At 39.9% G+C, this 13805-nt stretch overlaps 3 protein-coding genes across 5 annotated transcripts in view; 1 reads left to right on the plus strand and 2 right to left on the minus strand.

Moving 5' to 3' along the window:
• Positions 1–13805, plus strand: part of LOC129773052 (zinc finger protein Xfin-like) — a 173188-nt gene that overhangs the window by 33017 nt on the left and 126366 nt on the right. The window lies entirely within an intron of this gene.
• On the minus strand, positions 1458–3833 carry LOC129780485 (oocyte zinc finger protein XlCOF6-like). Of its 2 annotated transcripts, none has more exons than XM_055788802.1 (4): positions 2140–3833; positions 2017–2078; positions 1868–1951; positions 1458–1812 (listed from the first exon to the last, which is right to left on the minus strand). In XM_055788802.1, the coding sequence occupies exons 1-4, from the start codon at positions 3723–3725 to the stop codon at positions 1511–1513; spliced, it is 2034 nt and encodes a 677-aa protein (XP_055644777.1). In that variant the 5' UTR covers positions 3726–3833; the 3' UTR covers positions 1458–1510. The 2 variants fall into 2 exon arrangements, 1 of the variants encoding a protein (XP_055644777.1); XR_008743939.1 differs by having other exon boundaries at positions 1742–1812; positions 1868–1892; positions 1952–2078.
• Positions 6666–8720, minus strand: LOC129780487 (zinc finger protein 62 homolog). 2 transcript variants are annotated; one of them, XM_055788808.1, is made up of 2 exons: positions 8460–8720; positions 6666–8389 (listed from the first exon to the last, which is right to left on the minus strand). In XM_055788808.1, exons 1-2 carry the CDS (start codon positions 8596–8598, stop codon positions 6717–6719), a joined length of 1812 nt encoding a protein of 603 aa, XP_055644783.1. In that variant the 5' UTR covers positions 8599–8720; the 3' UTR covers positions 6666–6716. The 2 variants fall into 2 exon arrangements, with proteins under 2 accessions (XP_055644783.1, XP_055644782.1); XM_055788807.1 differs by having other exon boundaries at positions 6667–8393; positions 8464–8720.

Below are 13805 nucleotides of genomic sequence, written 5' to 3' on the forward strand. Positions count from 1 at the left end.
AGCTTGTGTAGAAGTTGACGAAATGTTCTAATTTTCTTTCGGAAGGATTTAAATCGCGAGCCGTTTTTACCTGCTGTAGGTAAAAAAAGTTGCCGCTAAAATCTTTCGCGAATGCTATCAGTTTTCAAAAACACGACTGATCTGGAACCACTGTCGACAAGATTATGCGCAATCATCCCGATCCGCTATCGACAAAATTGCGCACACTCATTCCGAACCGGTATCGATTGAGTGCTGCGCAGTCATTTAGAGTCGCTATCGACAGAATCTTGCGCAGTCATCTCGAACCGCTATCGACAAAATTTTACGCGGTCATTTCACACCCTTAGCATTATATTTTTCCATACGGTCGTCCCAGGTCGTCCCGGTCGTGCTTGTTTGTGCGGTCTTCCCGATCCGCGTTTTTTAAATTTTCTTTTGTACACGACGGTCGTACAGAGGACTCGTCAAGCGAATGAAATCACGACTTTCGTCCAAATCTTCGAACCACGCTCTCGTAAACATTTGGAAGTGTACCAAGTAGCTTGTCACATCATGAAGGTCCTCTGACCAGTGCTGAAAATATTCACATTCACGACATTCATATTCGGCGAATTTCTGCCTTCCTTGTATTGATAACCTACTGCTCAAGCGAGAGTCGATAAATATGGAACAACACTATCAATGAACCCCAGTGGAATGAACATCAACATCAGCTTGCCATGAAGTTCATTTTTCATTTGCATCTTCTTTTTCGTCATGGTATTCGTAAGGTCGAAAATGAAGATCATTGCGTGTTAGGGAAAATCAAAGCATAAAATTCAGCGTACCCAATTGAGAGTGAAATCGATTAATGGTAAAGGATGGCAATTCATCACACAAAATTCTTGTTTTTGGCGACTTCGGCAATGGAATGTATAAAATAACTCTGGCTACGTGTTATGAATTTACTCACGATTGCCCGGAAATGACATACACCACCATTTATATGTGAAATGGGTAACACGTTTTCAATAAAAATTCACTGCAAGTGGTGAAGATCAACTTAACGTTCGTGATAATCACCTGAAATTAATTACAGTAACGAAAGTGCCTGAATGCAGGCTTTTCGAAATTCGTTCATGCTGTTTTCGATCAATATACCAGACAAAGTTCACGTGTCTCGACTCTTGTGTTATACTCATTATGCCAGATATGGAGCTGAGTTTTAACAGAAGAGAATTCACCCGATACTGGGAAAAATCTAATTCCCCCAATCGTGAATAAATTTTGATAATTTATGGCACTGCCTCTGACACATTAACTGATAGAATTTATCGTAAGAAATTCGTCAATAAACAATTTGCCTTCTTGGGAATGACACTTGTGCTAGGGTCAGCCTTCCCATTGACAGGGATGATCAATGTGAGTGGGTCTATACAAAGGAAAAGATGAGTGCCTACTAGAATTTCTTTTCCGGCAATAAAAATAAATTACAGTTTTCCAAATAAATACAGTTTTAAATTGATTCGGTATAATACAATATTTTTCCTTAAATAGTAGGATGTAAGCATACACTCGAGTTCTGTGGATGCTGGAAAAAGCCACCACTGGGACCTGGTTCACTCATTGATGTGGCAGCATGAGATGTCGTCGATGCAACAGATTGGGCTGGAAGCGGTGATGAAATCGTGGATTCTCCGATTAGTTGGGATGATGTTAAAGGCATTGGCGACGGAGCAGCTAGGGCTATCGCATTTTCTGGCGCAAGCGGATGCGATTCTAGATGCCGCTTGAGTGCTGTCTTTTGGCTAAAGGTACGGTTGCACATATCACATCGATACGGTTTAATACCTACAAGGTGAAAATGGCATAATGGCCGCATGTTACGATGGACCAATAAAATTACCTGTGTGTGTACTTTCATGATCCACCTGGAATCGCTTTCTGATAAATGTCTTGTCACAAAAGGTGCATTTGTATGGCTTTATACCTACAAGAATTTGAAAATACAAGTCACTTATCAGTGCTCCCGTGAAGATATACATATGTACAGACCAGTGTGTGACATCTCATGTCGTTGTCTGTTGGTATGATCAGCAAATGCTTTATCACAGTATCTAAAAAATGCAAGACAAGATGCATACTCTGACTCTATGATTCAAGAAAAATACATCTTACCGACACGGATACGGCTTCTCTCCCGTGTGAGTTCTCATGTGGTATTGCAGATGTACCTTTGATTTAAACGCTTTTTGGCACACCTCGCACTGAAAAGGCTGACTGTTGGAGTGGGACAAGACGTGCACCTGCAAGTTTCTTTTCCGTCGAAAGCTCCACCCGCAAGTGGAACAGACAAATGGTTTTTCTCCACTGTGTACCATCATGTGAGCTTTAAGGCTACCCTTACTGGTAAAATTTTTATGGCACACTTCACACTCGAAAGGTTTCTCGTTACGATGCGAGCGCTCGTGGTTGGCCAGAGCTTCTCCACCACGCAGCTTAAGTCCACAGACGGAACACTGATGACTTAGGGGTTTGTAGTTGCGCTGTTGATGCCTCTGGAGTGAAATTTCATCGTAGAATCGTTTGAAGCACACTGGACACTCGATAGGTTTATCTTTGTTTTCGTCCAACGACTGCTCTACTTTATTCATTTTATGAATTGTATGAGCATGAGCAATTAGAAGTTCTTCAGTCTCAAACGATTGATAGCAAGCTTGGGCACAGCAAATACGACCATATTCCTCTTGCATTACCATTGGAATGGGGGCGATTATTATTTTAGATGGTGCGATTTCCTTCTCTCGAGGATGATTATGGGCGTGTTGACGACGACGATTCCTATCAATGAACCTCGCTGTACATTTCGTACAATCATAAATTTTAGACGCTTCCTTCGTGCGTCGAATGTGTGTTTTCAATGCATATGGCGTGGAATATCTCCTATAACATATTTCACAAATATTCGTTTTCGACATGTTAACACGTCGTTTCTTAATATGATTTCGCTCGCCGTGGGCCTGGAGCTCATCCGAGTTTTCGAAAATCTGAAGACATGCACAACATACCAATTGAGCCTTCTGTACTTCAATTATGTTGAACACAACCAACTCCTTCTCGTCCAAAACGTCCTCTCCTTCGTAATCATCCTCTTCGTCTTCCACATTCCTTGGTTTTCTGCCAGGTTTCCTCCCTTTTTTCGTTCTTTTAATTTCAAGTTCCGAATCCGAATTGCTTTCAGCCCACTTATATTTCCTCCTGCGACCGCTCCTTTTTTCTATTTTCTCGTCATCCGATTCATCACTTCTCCAGTCGCAATCGTTCCCGTCCGCAACATCATTGTCTTCATCAATCGGTTCGCTACCATCTGTTTTACCAGCATTTTGGCCAATTTCATCCTCTTCGGAGTCAATTTCAGGTTTTACTTCTATTATCTCGTCTGTAAAAACGGATAGCTGTAGTGCTGGTTCCCAGTTTTTGTTCTCTTCACTGTATTGAACGTCACCGATCCCTGTTTTTACTTCCAATTTGAAAATCTTCCTCAACTTCCGATCAGACTCACGAGCTTTTTTTATGAATCCAATAAAGTTCCTCAGGTCGGCCACACATGTCTGACAGATCGACATCGGCAAACCATCGTCCTCCAGGATTTGTATCGAGGTGCACTCCACTATGATGTTCGCGATGAACACGTCATCCAGCTTAGAAAATACTGGTATCAACTGATCGGTCCCATTCTCCATACACACCCGACATATGTTCATTGTTTGTGGCGTAACTTTTGAAATTACTGTTTTCAATGCTTTTTAATGATAAAACGAAAGATACTTTTTTCTGAGTGGTAACACGGGTTTGTTGTTATTGTTGTCCGTCAGATTCATTGTAAAACAAATAACATTGTTCAGTCCTGGTTACACGTATACGCATTGGAAATATAGGGCAAAGGTAAAAAGACAGGCAGAATAAATGAATATTGGAAGATTCTATCATCGACGAATTAAAAATAATATGTTGAAATGAATGTTGTTAAATTGCGAATAATTTCAGCAAGTTTATCAACTAGTTGCTTGATAGACTAATCTTGCTTTATGAATGCAACCAAAATACTAAGTTCTTGAAACAAATCGTGATGGGTGATGAGTATACATTATTTACGATCATGTTGAGCACAATAAATAAAAATAAGCGAAATGAAGACAGAAATTCATGCTTTATGGTTAGGATTGAAATGGAATTTTGTGTGACGGGCTTTCACTATTTAATCAGCTGAAAAATTCCAACAAGTACTGTAGATGGAGGTGGATGCACTGGACAGCACTCTCGACCAGGAGTTAGACATCAATTGAATATAGGCTACCCAAAATCAAAATCAATATGGCGTCATTTGTTTGCCAACATATCATTTGCGAGGATTGAAATCGTTGATATCACGGAATAAAGAAAAATGCGCTGCTTTATTTCTAACTGCATGAGCGATTTTCATATTCCGGTTTCACATGGAGGTGTTCATATTTGACATGGAGTTTAAAATTAGCCACTATTCGACTATATAACCGGACCGAGTTGTAAACAACAGTAATTGACAGAACCAAAATGTCATTGAACCGCAGCAATATTGGGTACACTGGCAATATGAGGGATTTGACGTTTTAGTCATACCCTTGCTCTCGACCTAGATGCATTGAAAACTTGAAAGGGTTAAGACCATGTTCTCACTGCAGCGGGGCATCGACGTGGCTTGAGCGGGGCGTGTTCACTTCTCGCCACAATATTTCAATTCACTCACATTGTACCGTGTCAGTGGCGTGTCTTTGGCGTGTTTTATAAAAATGGCGTGGCGTAGTTTCGATTTAGGCGACGTTCAGATTGAATGCAATGTTGTGCGAAAACGTGCATGGCGGTCCTCAGGCAAGACAAGAGGTTAGCGCAGGCCCTGCAAGCTATCCGTAAAAATGAAACGCACAGGAAAATTTACTGAGAAATTCGAGACAGAACAATCGGACTAGATCTAAACACGGACTAGGATTGGAATCTCGGAACATGGAACATGGAGTCTCTAAACTTCCTTGTGAGTACCTAATTTCTTTCGGAAATATTGAGAGCCCCCGATTTTAACATCGTTACGACTGGTTTTTCTCTATGGACTCGAAGCATGAACAATGCTTGAAGAGGAGTGCTCAGAACAATATACGGATACGGTGGTGTACAGTATGGATAAGGAGAATGAACCACGAACTGGCGCAACTCTACGGCGAACCTAGAATCCAGAAAGTCGCTATGGCTGGACGAGTGTGATAGGCAGGGCATGTTGCAAGATTGCCGGACAGCAGCATTGCAAAGATGGTTGGCGCATCGAATCCGGCTGGAACAAGAGGGAGAGGAGCCTAGCGAGCGATGTGGTTGAACCAGGTGGAGCAGGACTTGGAAAGAATCGGTGCAGCCGGGAGTTGCAGAACTGAAGCTATAAACCGAGTGCATTGGCGGAACAATGTTGTGAATCAGATCCAATCTCTGCAAGGGATGTAGCATTATTGTAAATCAATAAATAAACTTGTAAAATGTTTTCTTAAATTGACGGAAATTTTTTGGAGTTGCTGATCCGCAAGCGAAAAAATACTTAGAATGCAAAAGGTTAATAGTTAATTGTTCCAGATTCATTATATCATTTCAACTCTTATAACCCGTTCAAAGGATACCAGTTCGTAGAATAAACGACTATTTTCTGGGTCACTATTTAGAACTATATAAAGAAATAAATTCAAAAAGTAGAAGGGTCTGACTCTAGGGGCACGTACGAAAGTCTGATGCAGGAAGGCGATTCTTCGAAATAATTGTTTTTTTTTTTTGAAGTAGGACTAAGTCTTTGATTTCTATATAGGGGGTTCACTCTACGAAAAATGTGGCGTTCATTAGGAGTTTTCACATGCATATTAAGCAGAATCATTATTACAATATATGTATTAATATATACCATTAGACGACAAATTTATCCAGCTTTTGTCGATTGGGACATCAACAGTGGAAATAATAAAACAAGTGAACAATTCAACAAATAAAGAGGTATGTTTTGCGAGCGGATGCGGATGTCTTATTTATTATTGCTTTCAACTTCGTTCCCATGAATGTTTTATTCATCACAAAATTGTTTGCAATAATTCGTTCTATCAAACAATTGTGGATGAATTTGCCGTCTAATGGTATATATTATAACATATATCGTAAGAACGTTTCTGCGTAATATGCATTTGAAAACTCTTAATTTTCCTTTACATTTTTCGTAGAGTGACCCCCCTATACAGAAATCAAAGACGTAGTCCTATGTCAAAACAAACTTTCTCGACAATCACAGTGCTACGTCAGTTCCCCGCCCGTGCATTCAGGCATTGCATAACCTTTTTACTTCTTCTACCTTCTATCCTAATGATGGAATGAGTTTTTTTGTGGCCCCTCCCCTACTGAGGACGATATACTTCTTGTCTGATCCCTGTGAAGCGGAACAAGCTCTGTAGAACTATGCAAAACGAGACTGATAAGAGAATTCAAGATCGGGAAAAATTCTTACAGTTTCTTATCTTTTATAACCTTATTTTACAGATAGTGATTATCTTTTAGTAGCCAAATGTATGAGAAAACGATGGATGGACTTTCTTTTTCGATATTCCATAAACATTTAGAGTTTCACCAAAAACCCATTATACCGTGAGCAATGGAACAAATACGATGAAATGTTACAATTCATTATATATTTCAGCCTTTCAACTCATTTCAACAAAGCCGCATACTTGCTGTTCGTGTTTCTGAAACGTTCGCTTGGTAGCGAATTGTGCTCCACATGTGTCACAGGTATACGGCATTACACCGTAATGCACGACACTTTCGTGCTCCGCGCGCTCGCCTAGACGCATGAAACGTTTTTCGCAATAGCTACACTGGTACGGTTTTATGCCCGTATGCGATACCATGTGGCGCTTCAGATTGGTACTATCCGCGAAAGCTTTGCCACATTCCGCACATTTCATGTGTTTGTCGGGATTGTGTGTCTTCTTGTGTGTGAACAGAGACGACGAGTGTCTGAAAGTTTTATGACAAATATCACACTCGAACGGTTTTGCATTGCTGTGGATGCGATAGTGATTCTCTAGGAATGCTTTGGTTCTGAAAGCTGTGCCGCAAACTGTACAAATCAAATTTTTCTCTTGGGTGTGAGTTATACGATGTTGTTTGAGAACAGCACCGCTATAATACTTCTTGAAACAAATGTCACACTCGTAGGGCTTCAAATCCGCGTGTCTGTTCTCGTGAGCTTCCAGGAATTCTAAAGATCGGAAAATTTTACCACACTGGTGACATTGGTGCTGCACCGTATTAACCATAGTGTTGTATCTATTTATATGGTGATTATCCAGCTTGTTTTTGGATTCGAAAAACTTGAAACAGAAAACGCATTGGAATGTCATTCCACTAATGTTTAGATCAATCTCCTTCTCGAATACGTTATGAGTTTTCTTTATGTGCTCAAAAAGATCGTCCTCGGAGCTCTGGGAGCTGGTACACCCACGAACGCAACACAAGTAGCCATGCTTCTCGAGTTTAGACATTGACACAGGAAATATTTTAGGGGCTGCGATATTCCAATCCTTGTGACTGTAAGCATGCTTCCGCCGCAAACTGGGGTTCACGAATCGTTTCTTGCACTTTTTACACTCGTATACTTTTTCAAGACCAACAAACCATTTACGGTGAATTGCACACTGTGAAGTCCCGTCAAACCGCTTGTAGCAAAATTTGCATGTTGCTTCCAGTTGATTATGATGACCCGACCGTTTGCTCTCCCTGCCTTTATGCAACAACTCACCATGTTTCGCAAGTTCTTCCTCTGTATTGAAAAGCCGGAAACAACCACAGCAGATAATTTTATACTCAGTGTCAATGATATCGTATGTTTCCAATTCTTTCGCGTCCAGATCATCGCTAGCATCCATCGATGGCGATGAGTATTCCATAATGCGTTTGCGTTTCACCCGCCTGCATGTGGTTCCTGTTTTGACTCTTCCTCTATTTTCTACCTTTTCTGAGCTGCTTCCATAATTCTCTTGCCCTGGAACGGATTCTCCTTCAGAGGGCGCGTCGCTAGTTGTTTCTACCATAACTGGCAAAAGTTTCAAATCATAGTTGAAATTTTTAAGTTCTATGGTTGATTTGTCATCTATGAACTCGGAAGGCTCCGTTTTCTCCATGAAATCATCAGATTCTTGTTTTATTGAGTCGATAGAAATGTCCGTGTGCGTTTCCAGAGGAAATGTTAAAGGTTTAAGCATTATTCTTAGTTGCTGGTCGCACTCTTCGACATTTCGAAAGAAGTAGGAGATCGATTTGATTGCATCTATGCAAGGTGAGCATATTTCCGAAGGTAAACCGTCATCTTCTCCTATCTAAAAATAATAATTTTAACTTTTAATATTATTGGGGGCACAAATTGCAAAAGAAAACGAGTAAACGTACCTCGCAACCGACCCACCGTGATAGGAAATCCGCGATGTAAACATTATCCTCTTCGAGTATAGAGAACACAGAGATAAATTCATCTCCTACGGCATCACTTCCGCGCTTATTCATGCATGTCCGACAAAGCTCCATTGCAAATTGTGTGACTTGGATTATATGCAAAATAAGATGTTCTTAACACCCGTAAGTTAATTTTCATCCAAATTTAAGAAAAATCTGTACCAAATGTTTGATGGCAAATAGCTGTAAACATCTTTTACTACTGTCAAAAGCTTCGTTTCCAAGAGGTGAGTTTAGTTCACGCTTACACTGAATGAAATCGATTGATCCTTTTCCTTCACGTCAAATATAAACAATCGAAAGTGGCCTATTTACACTTAGAAAAATATATGGCTTTTATAAATTGTTTTGTTTTTTTTCATGTCTGTTATTTTTTTAAATAGTTACCTAAGCTCAAAGGATCCAAATTCTAAATCTATTATTATTTCTATTGCTGTTCCATTTTTATTTATTCCACGGTCAATAGAATGTCAATCCGATTACTCGCGGAGCTAGTCATTTTATATCGAATCATTTATTATAATTTCAAATGTAATAAGGTTTGGCAGTCCAGTATTGACTGAATATTGACGACTCTCTGATGTACATTTTTTATACTTGATAGCAACAGCTGAAACTTGAGCAATGCGAATAGAATCAAATCGGTTGTCAGAAGTCAGAAGTGATCCAATATTCAGAAGGGGAAAAAAGTGTTACTTTTCGTATAATAACTCACTACATAGAGAAAGTATTGTTAACAAAGGCGAAAATAATCGAATTAATAAAAATGAACGAACTGCATTTTCTCATCAGTTAATGAGAGCGTTTTAAATCATTTGAACTTGATTTCTTTAATTAAAAAAAATAAAAAATTGAATTACATTAGAGGCGAATGAACTGCAAAGTTAAAAAAAACTTAAAAACAAAGAAAGAAAGATTGAATTACAAAAATTACAAAATCTATTTCAATTCTGGTTTGGCCAAAGAGATAAATAAACAAGCCCCGGGCCACGAAAACGTTTAACAGCATGGCGAAAAGAGGTGCCAGAAAAATTTTCAAGCAAAATGCACGGTGTTTGCTTGTTTGTGTCATGCAAGAACCTCTCACGAACATATAACCAAATATGAGAGGATCATTCAGATACGTGTATGAATGACAGTAATCACTTGTGTTACACTAAATAATTGAAACCAAGAGAGGAACGAAGACTGTTGTTTGCATAATTGAGCTGTATCAAACATCGCAAACCATTTTCGAAGCCTGCATACAAGTTTGAACCGCATGTATCGTCCCGCTCTACTATAGCGAAACACACTGCACAGACAAGTGCAAAGCAATAAATGATACAAGAAAAATTACGTCATCATTCGGTCACCATTTGCGGAGAGCAACGAATGAGAAAAGAATGCGATTTCTAGTAAAACTATGCGGTCTATATGAATATACATATTTCAAGGGCAGCGTTAAAAATGGAAAATATGATCTGTCTACCCTTCCCTTAGCCTCTATCGAGCTAAATAATCATATAGTTTGCACTCTCTGAGACTTTCAAATCAGGATCTGCTATATTAGCTGAATATGAATCATTCGCTCTGCGTAGTTCGTACGATCCTGCTGTTTCATGATGCATGGAGAGGTCGATATGCATATGTTAGAGGCAAAGAAGAAAATAAACTTTCTGCACCGAAAGCGTATATGATGGTTTTGCTTGCGTGTCGGTGTATCATGAAGTGCGAACCGATGCAGAGTTGTCTCGTTCTCTTTTGTGTCGTGATTTGCAGCACATAACAACAAAATAATGCCGCTGGGGGAAATGATTTGTGCATGATCATATTTGAACGAACGAAAGTGAATGGATCATTTGGCAAAACTGAAAATGCACTTCAAAAATAAATTTGATTGACTCTGCATGCACTAGCAAAAACTAGTTCTTCATTGATTTGGAGCAAGAATATTGCAGTATTGCATGGAATAAAAATTTGGGAATTTGGGAAAATAATCATTCCATTTTGTTGTGGCATTATGATATTTCGAACGCGTAGCAGTGACGCATCAAAAGCGTTAGCATAAGGCCATTTCTCACTGCATCGGGGCGTTAACGTGGCTTGAGCGAGACGTGTTTATTTTTCGCCTCGATATTTTAATTCACTCACATTGCACCGTGTCTTCTGCTTGTTTTATGGAAATCCATTTGTGGGTTTGTGTGAAAGAATGACATTTGATTTTGTTTTGATATATTCCAGCACCGATGATTGTATCCGGGTTTGCACGCCAACAACACGCCGAAATCTCGCTCACGGTACGTCAGCCTGGTGTGAAAACATCGGTAAGAACAGACATAATTAATCGTCAGCTTCACACGCTCAGGCCACACTGACGCCCGCAGCAATGAGAACATAGTCTAATGCTGTTCTGCTATATTCAATATGTCTTGATAAAAACACTTGCATAAATCATACCTTTTTAGGTTTCATTCGAAGAATGAGGTTGTTTAATTGTACCATTTACTATAACATCCAGCGAACATGCCTTCTCACAATATACGCTTGAATAGTGCTTACACTAAGATGTTGCAATCTAGGAACGCGAGAAAGTAATTTATCCAATTACCTTCGAGTGGTGGAAATTGATCCAGAATGTGTGTGTTTTTAGTACATAATGTATACACATCAGCCATCGACATCTAGCTAATTGAACATACCTGTAATGCGACACGAATAATTGGACATGTTGGCCTCTAATCGGAAATTTTTGTAAACATCGAGTGTGGGACCCAAATTATGGCCCCAGATTGAATGTCGCCAACAGACGTCGACACTGTACCACAGTCATCGCGAATGTCCGATTACAGATCATAATCGCCTTTAATGCTACACTGAGTGGTTCCTCAGTATGTCGAATTAGAGGTAACTTACTGCATAATTGTTTAATTTGAAAAGCAGAAAATAGTGTTCGGAGACTTTAGAAACCTAAAAGAAAAACAAAAGGACAGATTTGGTCTCGTTTAATTTGAAGGAATGATAACTACATCCGAAATTTACCTAGTTGAAGTTTACATGCCAATGGTGTCACAATTGATGTGCGTTGATATGCACTTTCTTTTCGAATTGGAGGTTTGGTGGAATAAGCACCAATACAAACAGTTCCGCCTGTGGTTCACATCTAATCCGTTTTGAACCATTGCTGCTGATTGGCAACATAAAAGAGTTCTATCTAATTGGTGTATCTGTATCTTTTTTCGGCGGGAATAGCTCCACGACCGAGAAGAAATAGAATGTATAATTATATTCAAAATAAATCATTCCTCAATCGATAGTTGAAAGAGCCGGACGCTTATTGTTCGCGTCTCTGCTACAAATCGAAGCTGGTGAAGTTTTTTTTCCCCTCCGCCAAAGTGCCTTTGGTTTTTTTTTTCTTTGACCGTTCGTGGCAAGATAAGTGCCGTTAATACCCGGAACAGCGAGGAAGCAGCACCTCTCCGGCAACGCCGGACCGGCGATCTGTGAATTGGTTCCAGCGGCATCGATTTCATCATAGAGAAGTATAATCAACAACAACTTTTGCCGTCACGCTATTGTGTTTACCTCGTAGCGTGCGGTGTTGTATAGCTTCGAATAGGGATGTTCAAGGTTGTTCGGACACCGCAAATTAGTATTTTGTTTTTTTTTTTGGAAGAATTTTTTTTTTTGAGATATATATATTTATATATTTTTCTTAAATTTAAGTTAATTATTAGTCTAAGTTAGTTTTAAGTTGAGTTTTTGAGCGCGCGTGCGTGTGTGTGTGTGTTTTTTTTTCATAGACGGTTGCGCACCGTTTGCGCAACCGTTATGACATCTACCGATGCCATTGTTGCGCGGACGCGCTATTATCAATCGACCTCAAAGGGACCATGGGTTGTTTTCTTTCGGCCCAAGGGAAAATCGTTGAGAACTATTGATATTTCAAGAGATTTGCTGCGTCAATTTTCGGGCGTCTCGATACATAAAGAGAGACCGGATAAACTGCGTGTAGAAGCACTGACTTTTGATGTGGCCAACAAGATTGTTGACCATGATGCTTTTAACAGGGAATATCACATCTACATCCCTTCTCGAGAGGTGGAGATAGAAGGCGTAGTAACCGACGCGAGTCTGAGTGTCGATGAATTGAAAAAAGCTTCGGGTTCTTTCAAAAACTCGATGATAGGTGATCTTGTAAAGATCCTGGATGTTAGAAACCTGCATTCAGCATCTTTGGAAGAAAACAAAAAAGTTTATAAGCCCTCGCACTCTTTTCGGATTACTTTCGCAGGTTCTGTTCTCCCAAACTATGTGAAAGTAGAAAATATTTTTTTCCCAGTGCGCCTGTTTGTACCACGGGTTTATAATTGTACCAACTGTAAAAAGTTGGGACACTCGTTTAGCCACTGCGGCAACAAATTTCGTTGCGGTAAATGTGGCGAGAAACATAGTGAGGATTCTTGCACACAAACAGTGGAAAAATGTATCCACTGTGGCGAGAATCCTCACCCTCTACAGGAGTGCCCGAGGTACAAACAGCACTCCGATAAAGTGAAGCGTTCTATCGCTGGACGCTCCAAGCGGACTTATGCTGAAATGCTAAAGACCGCATCAGCCGCTCAAGATGAAAACCAATTTTCGGTTTTGTCATCTCAAGAATCGGACTCTGATTCTGATGAGGGTCATATTACGGCTGCACCAGAATCTTCAATAAAGGATGAATCATCAAAAAGAAAGCTCTCTTCACCAACGGTGCACCGTAAGAAACCTAAAGTGACCCTCGGAAGATTGTCTAATTCCAAGGGTAATAGTAATAAAAAAACGAATCCGAAGGCTCCTTCTCAGCCAGTTCCTGGTTGCAGCAAGGATTTTACGTCATTACCCAGAGAAGAGAGAAATAAAAACGCTGCTCCTCGAACTTCTCGTAGAAAATTCGCGTCTAATCGAGGATTGATAGCTTTTTCGGACATTGTGGACTTCATACTAAACACGTTAAAAATTCAAGACCCCCTCAGAAGCTTTATTTCTGCCTTGCTTCCATCTTTAAAGTCTTATCTTAAGCAATTGACTGCTTCATGGCCCCTCCTTGCATCAATCATATCATTCGATGGATAATTCCCCTAGCGTAGTAGAAGATATGATCAATGTGCTACAATGGAACTGCCGTAGTCTAGTGCCAAAACTAGATTCGTTCAAATTTTTACTTCAAAATTATGATTGTGATATATTTGCCCTCTCTGAAACATGGCTTTCTTCTGACACTGAACTCAACTTCCACGATTTTAACATTATTCGCT

Source organism: Toxorhynchites rutilus, chromosome 3, assembly GCF_029784135.1.
Source record: "Toxorhynchites rutilus septentrionalis strain SRP chromosome 3, ASM2978413v1, whole genome shotgun sequence".
NCBI lineage: Eukaryota > Metazoa > Arthropoda > Insecta > Diptera > Culicidae > Toxorhynchites > Toxorhynchites rutilus.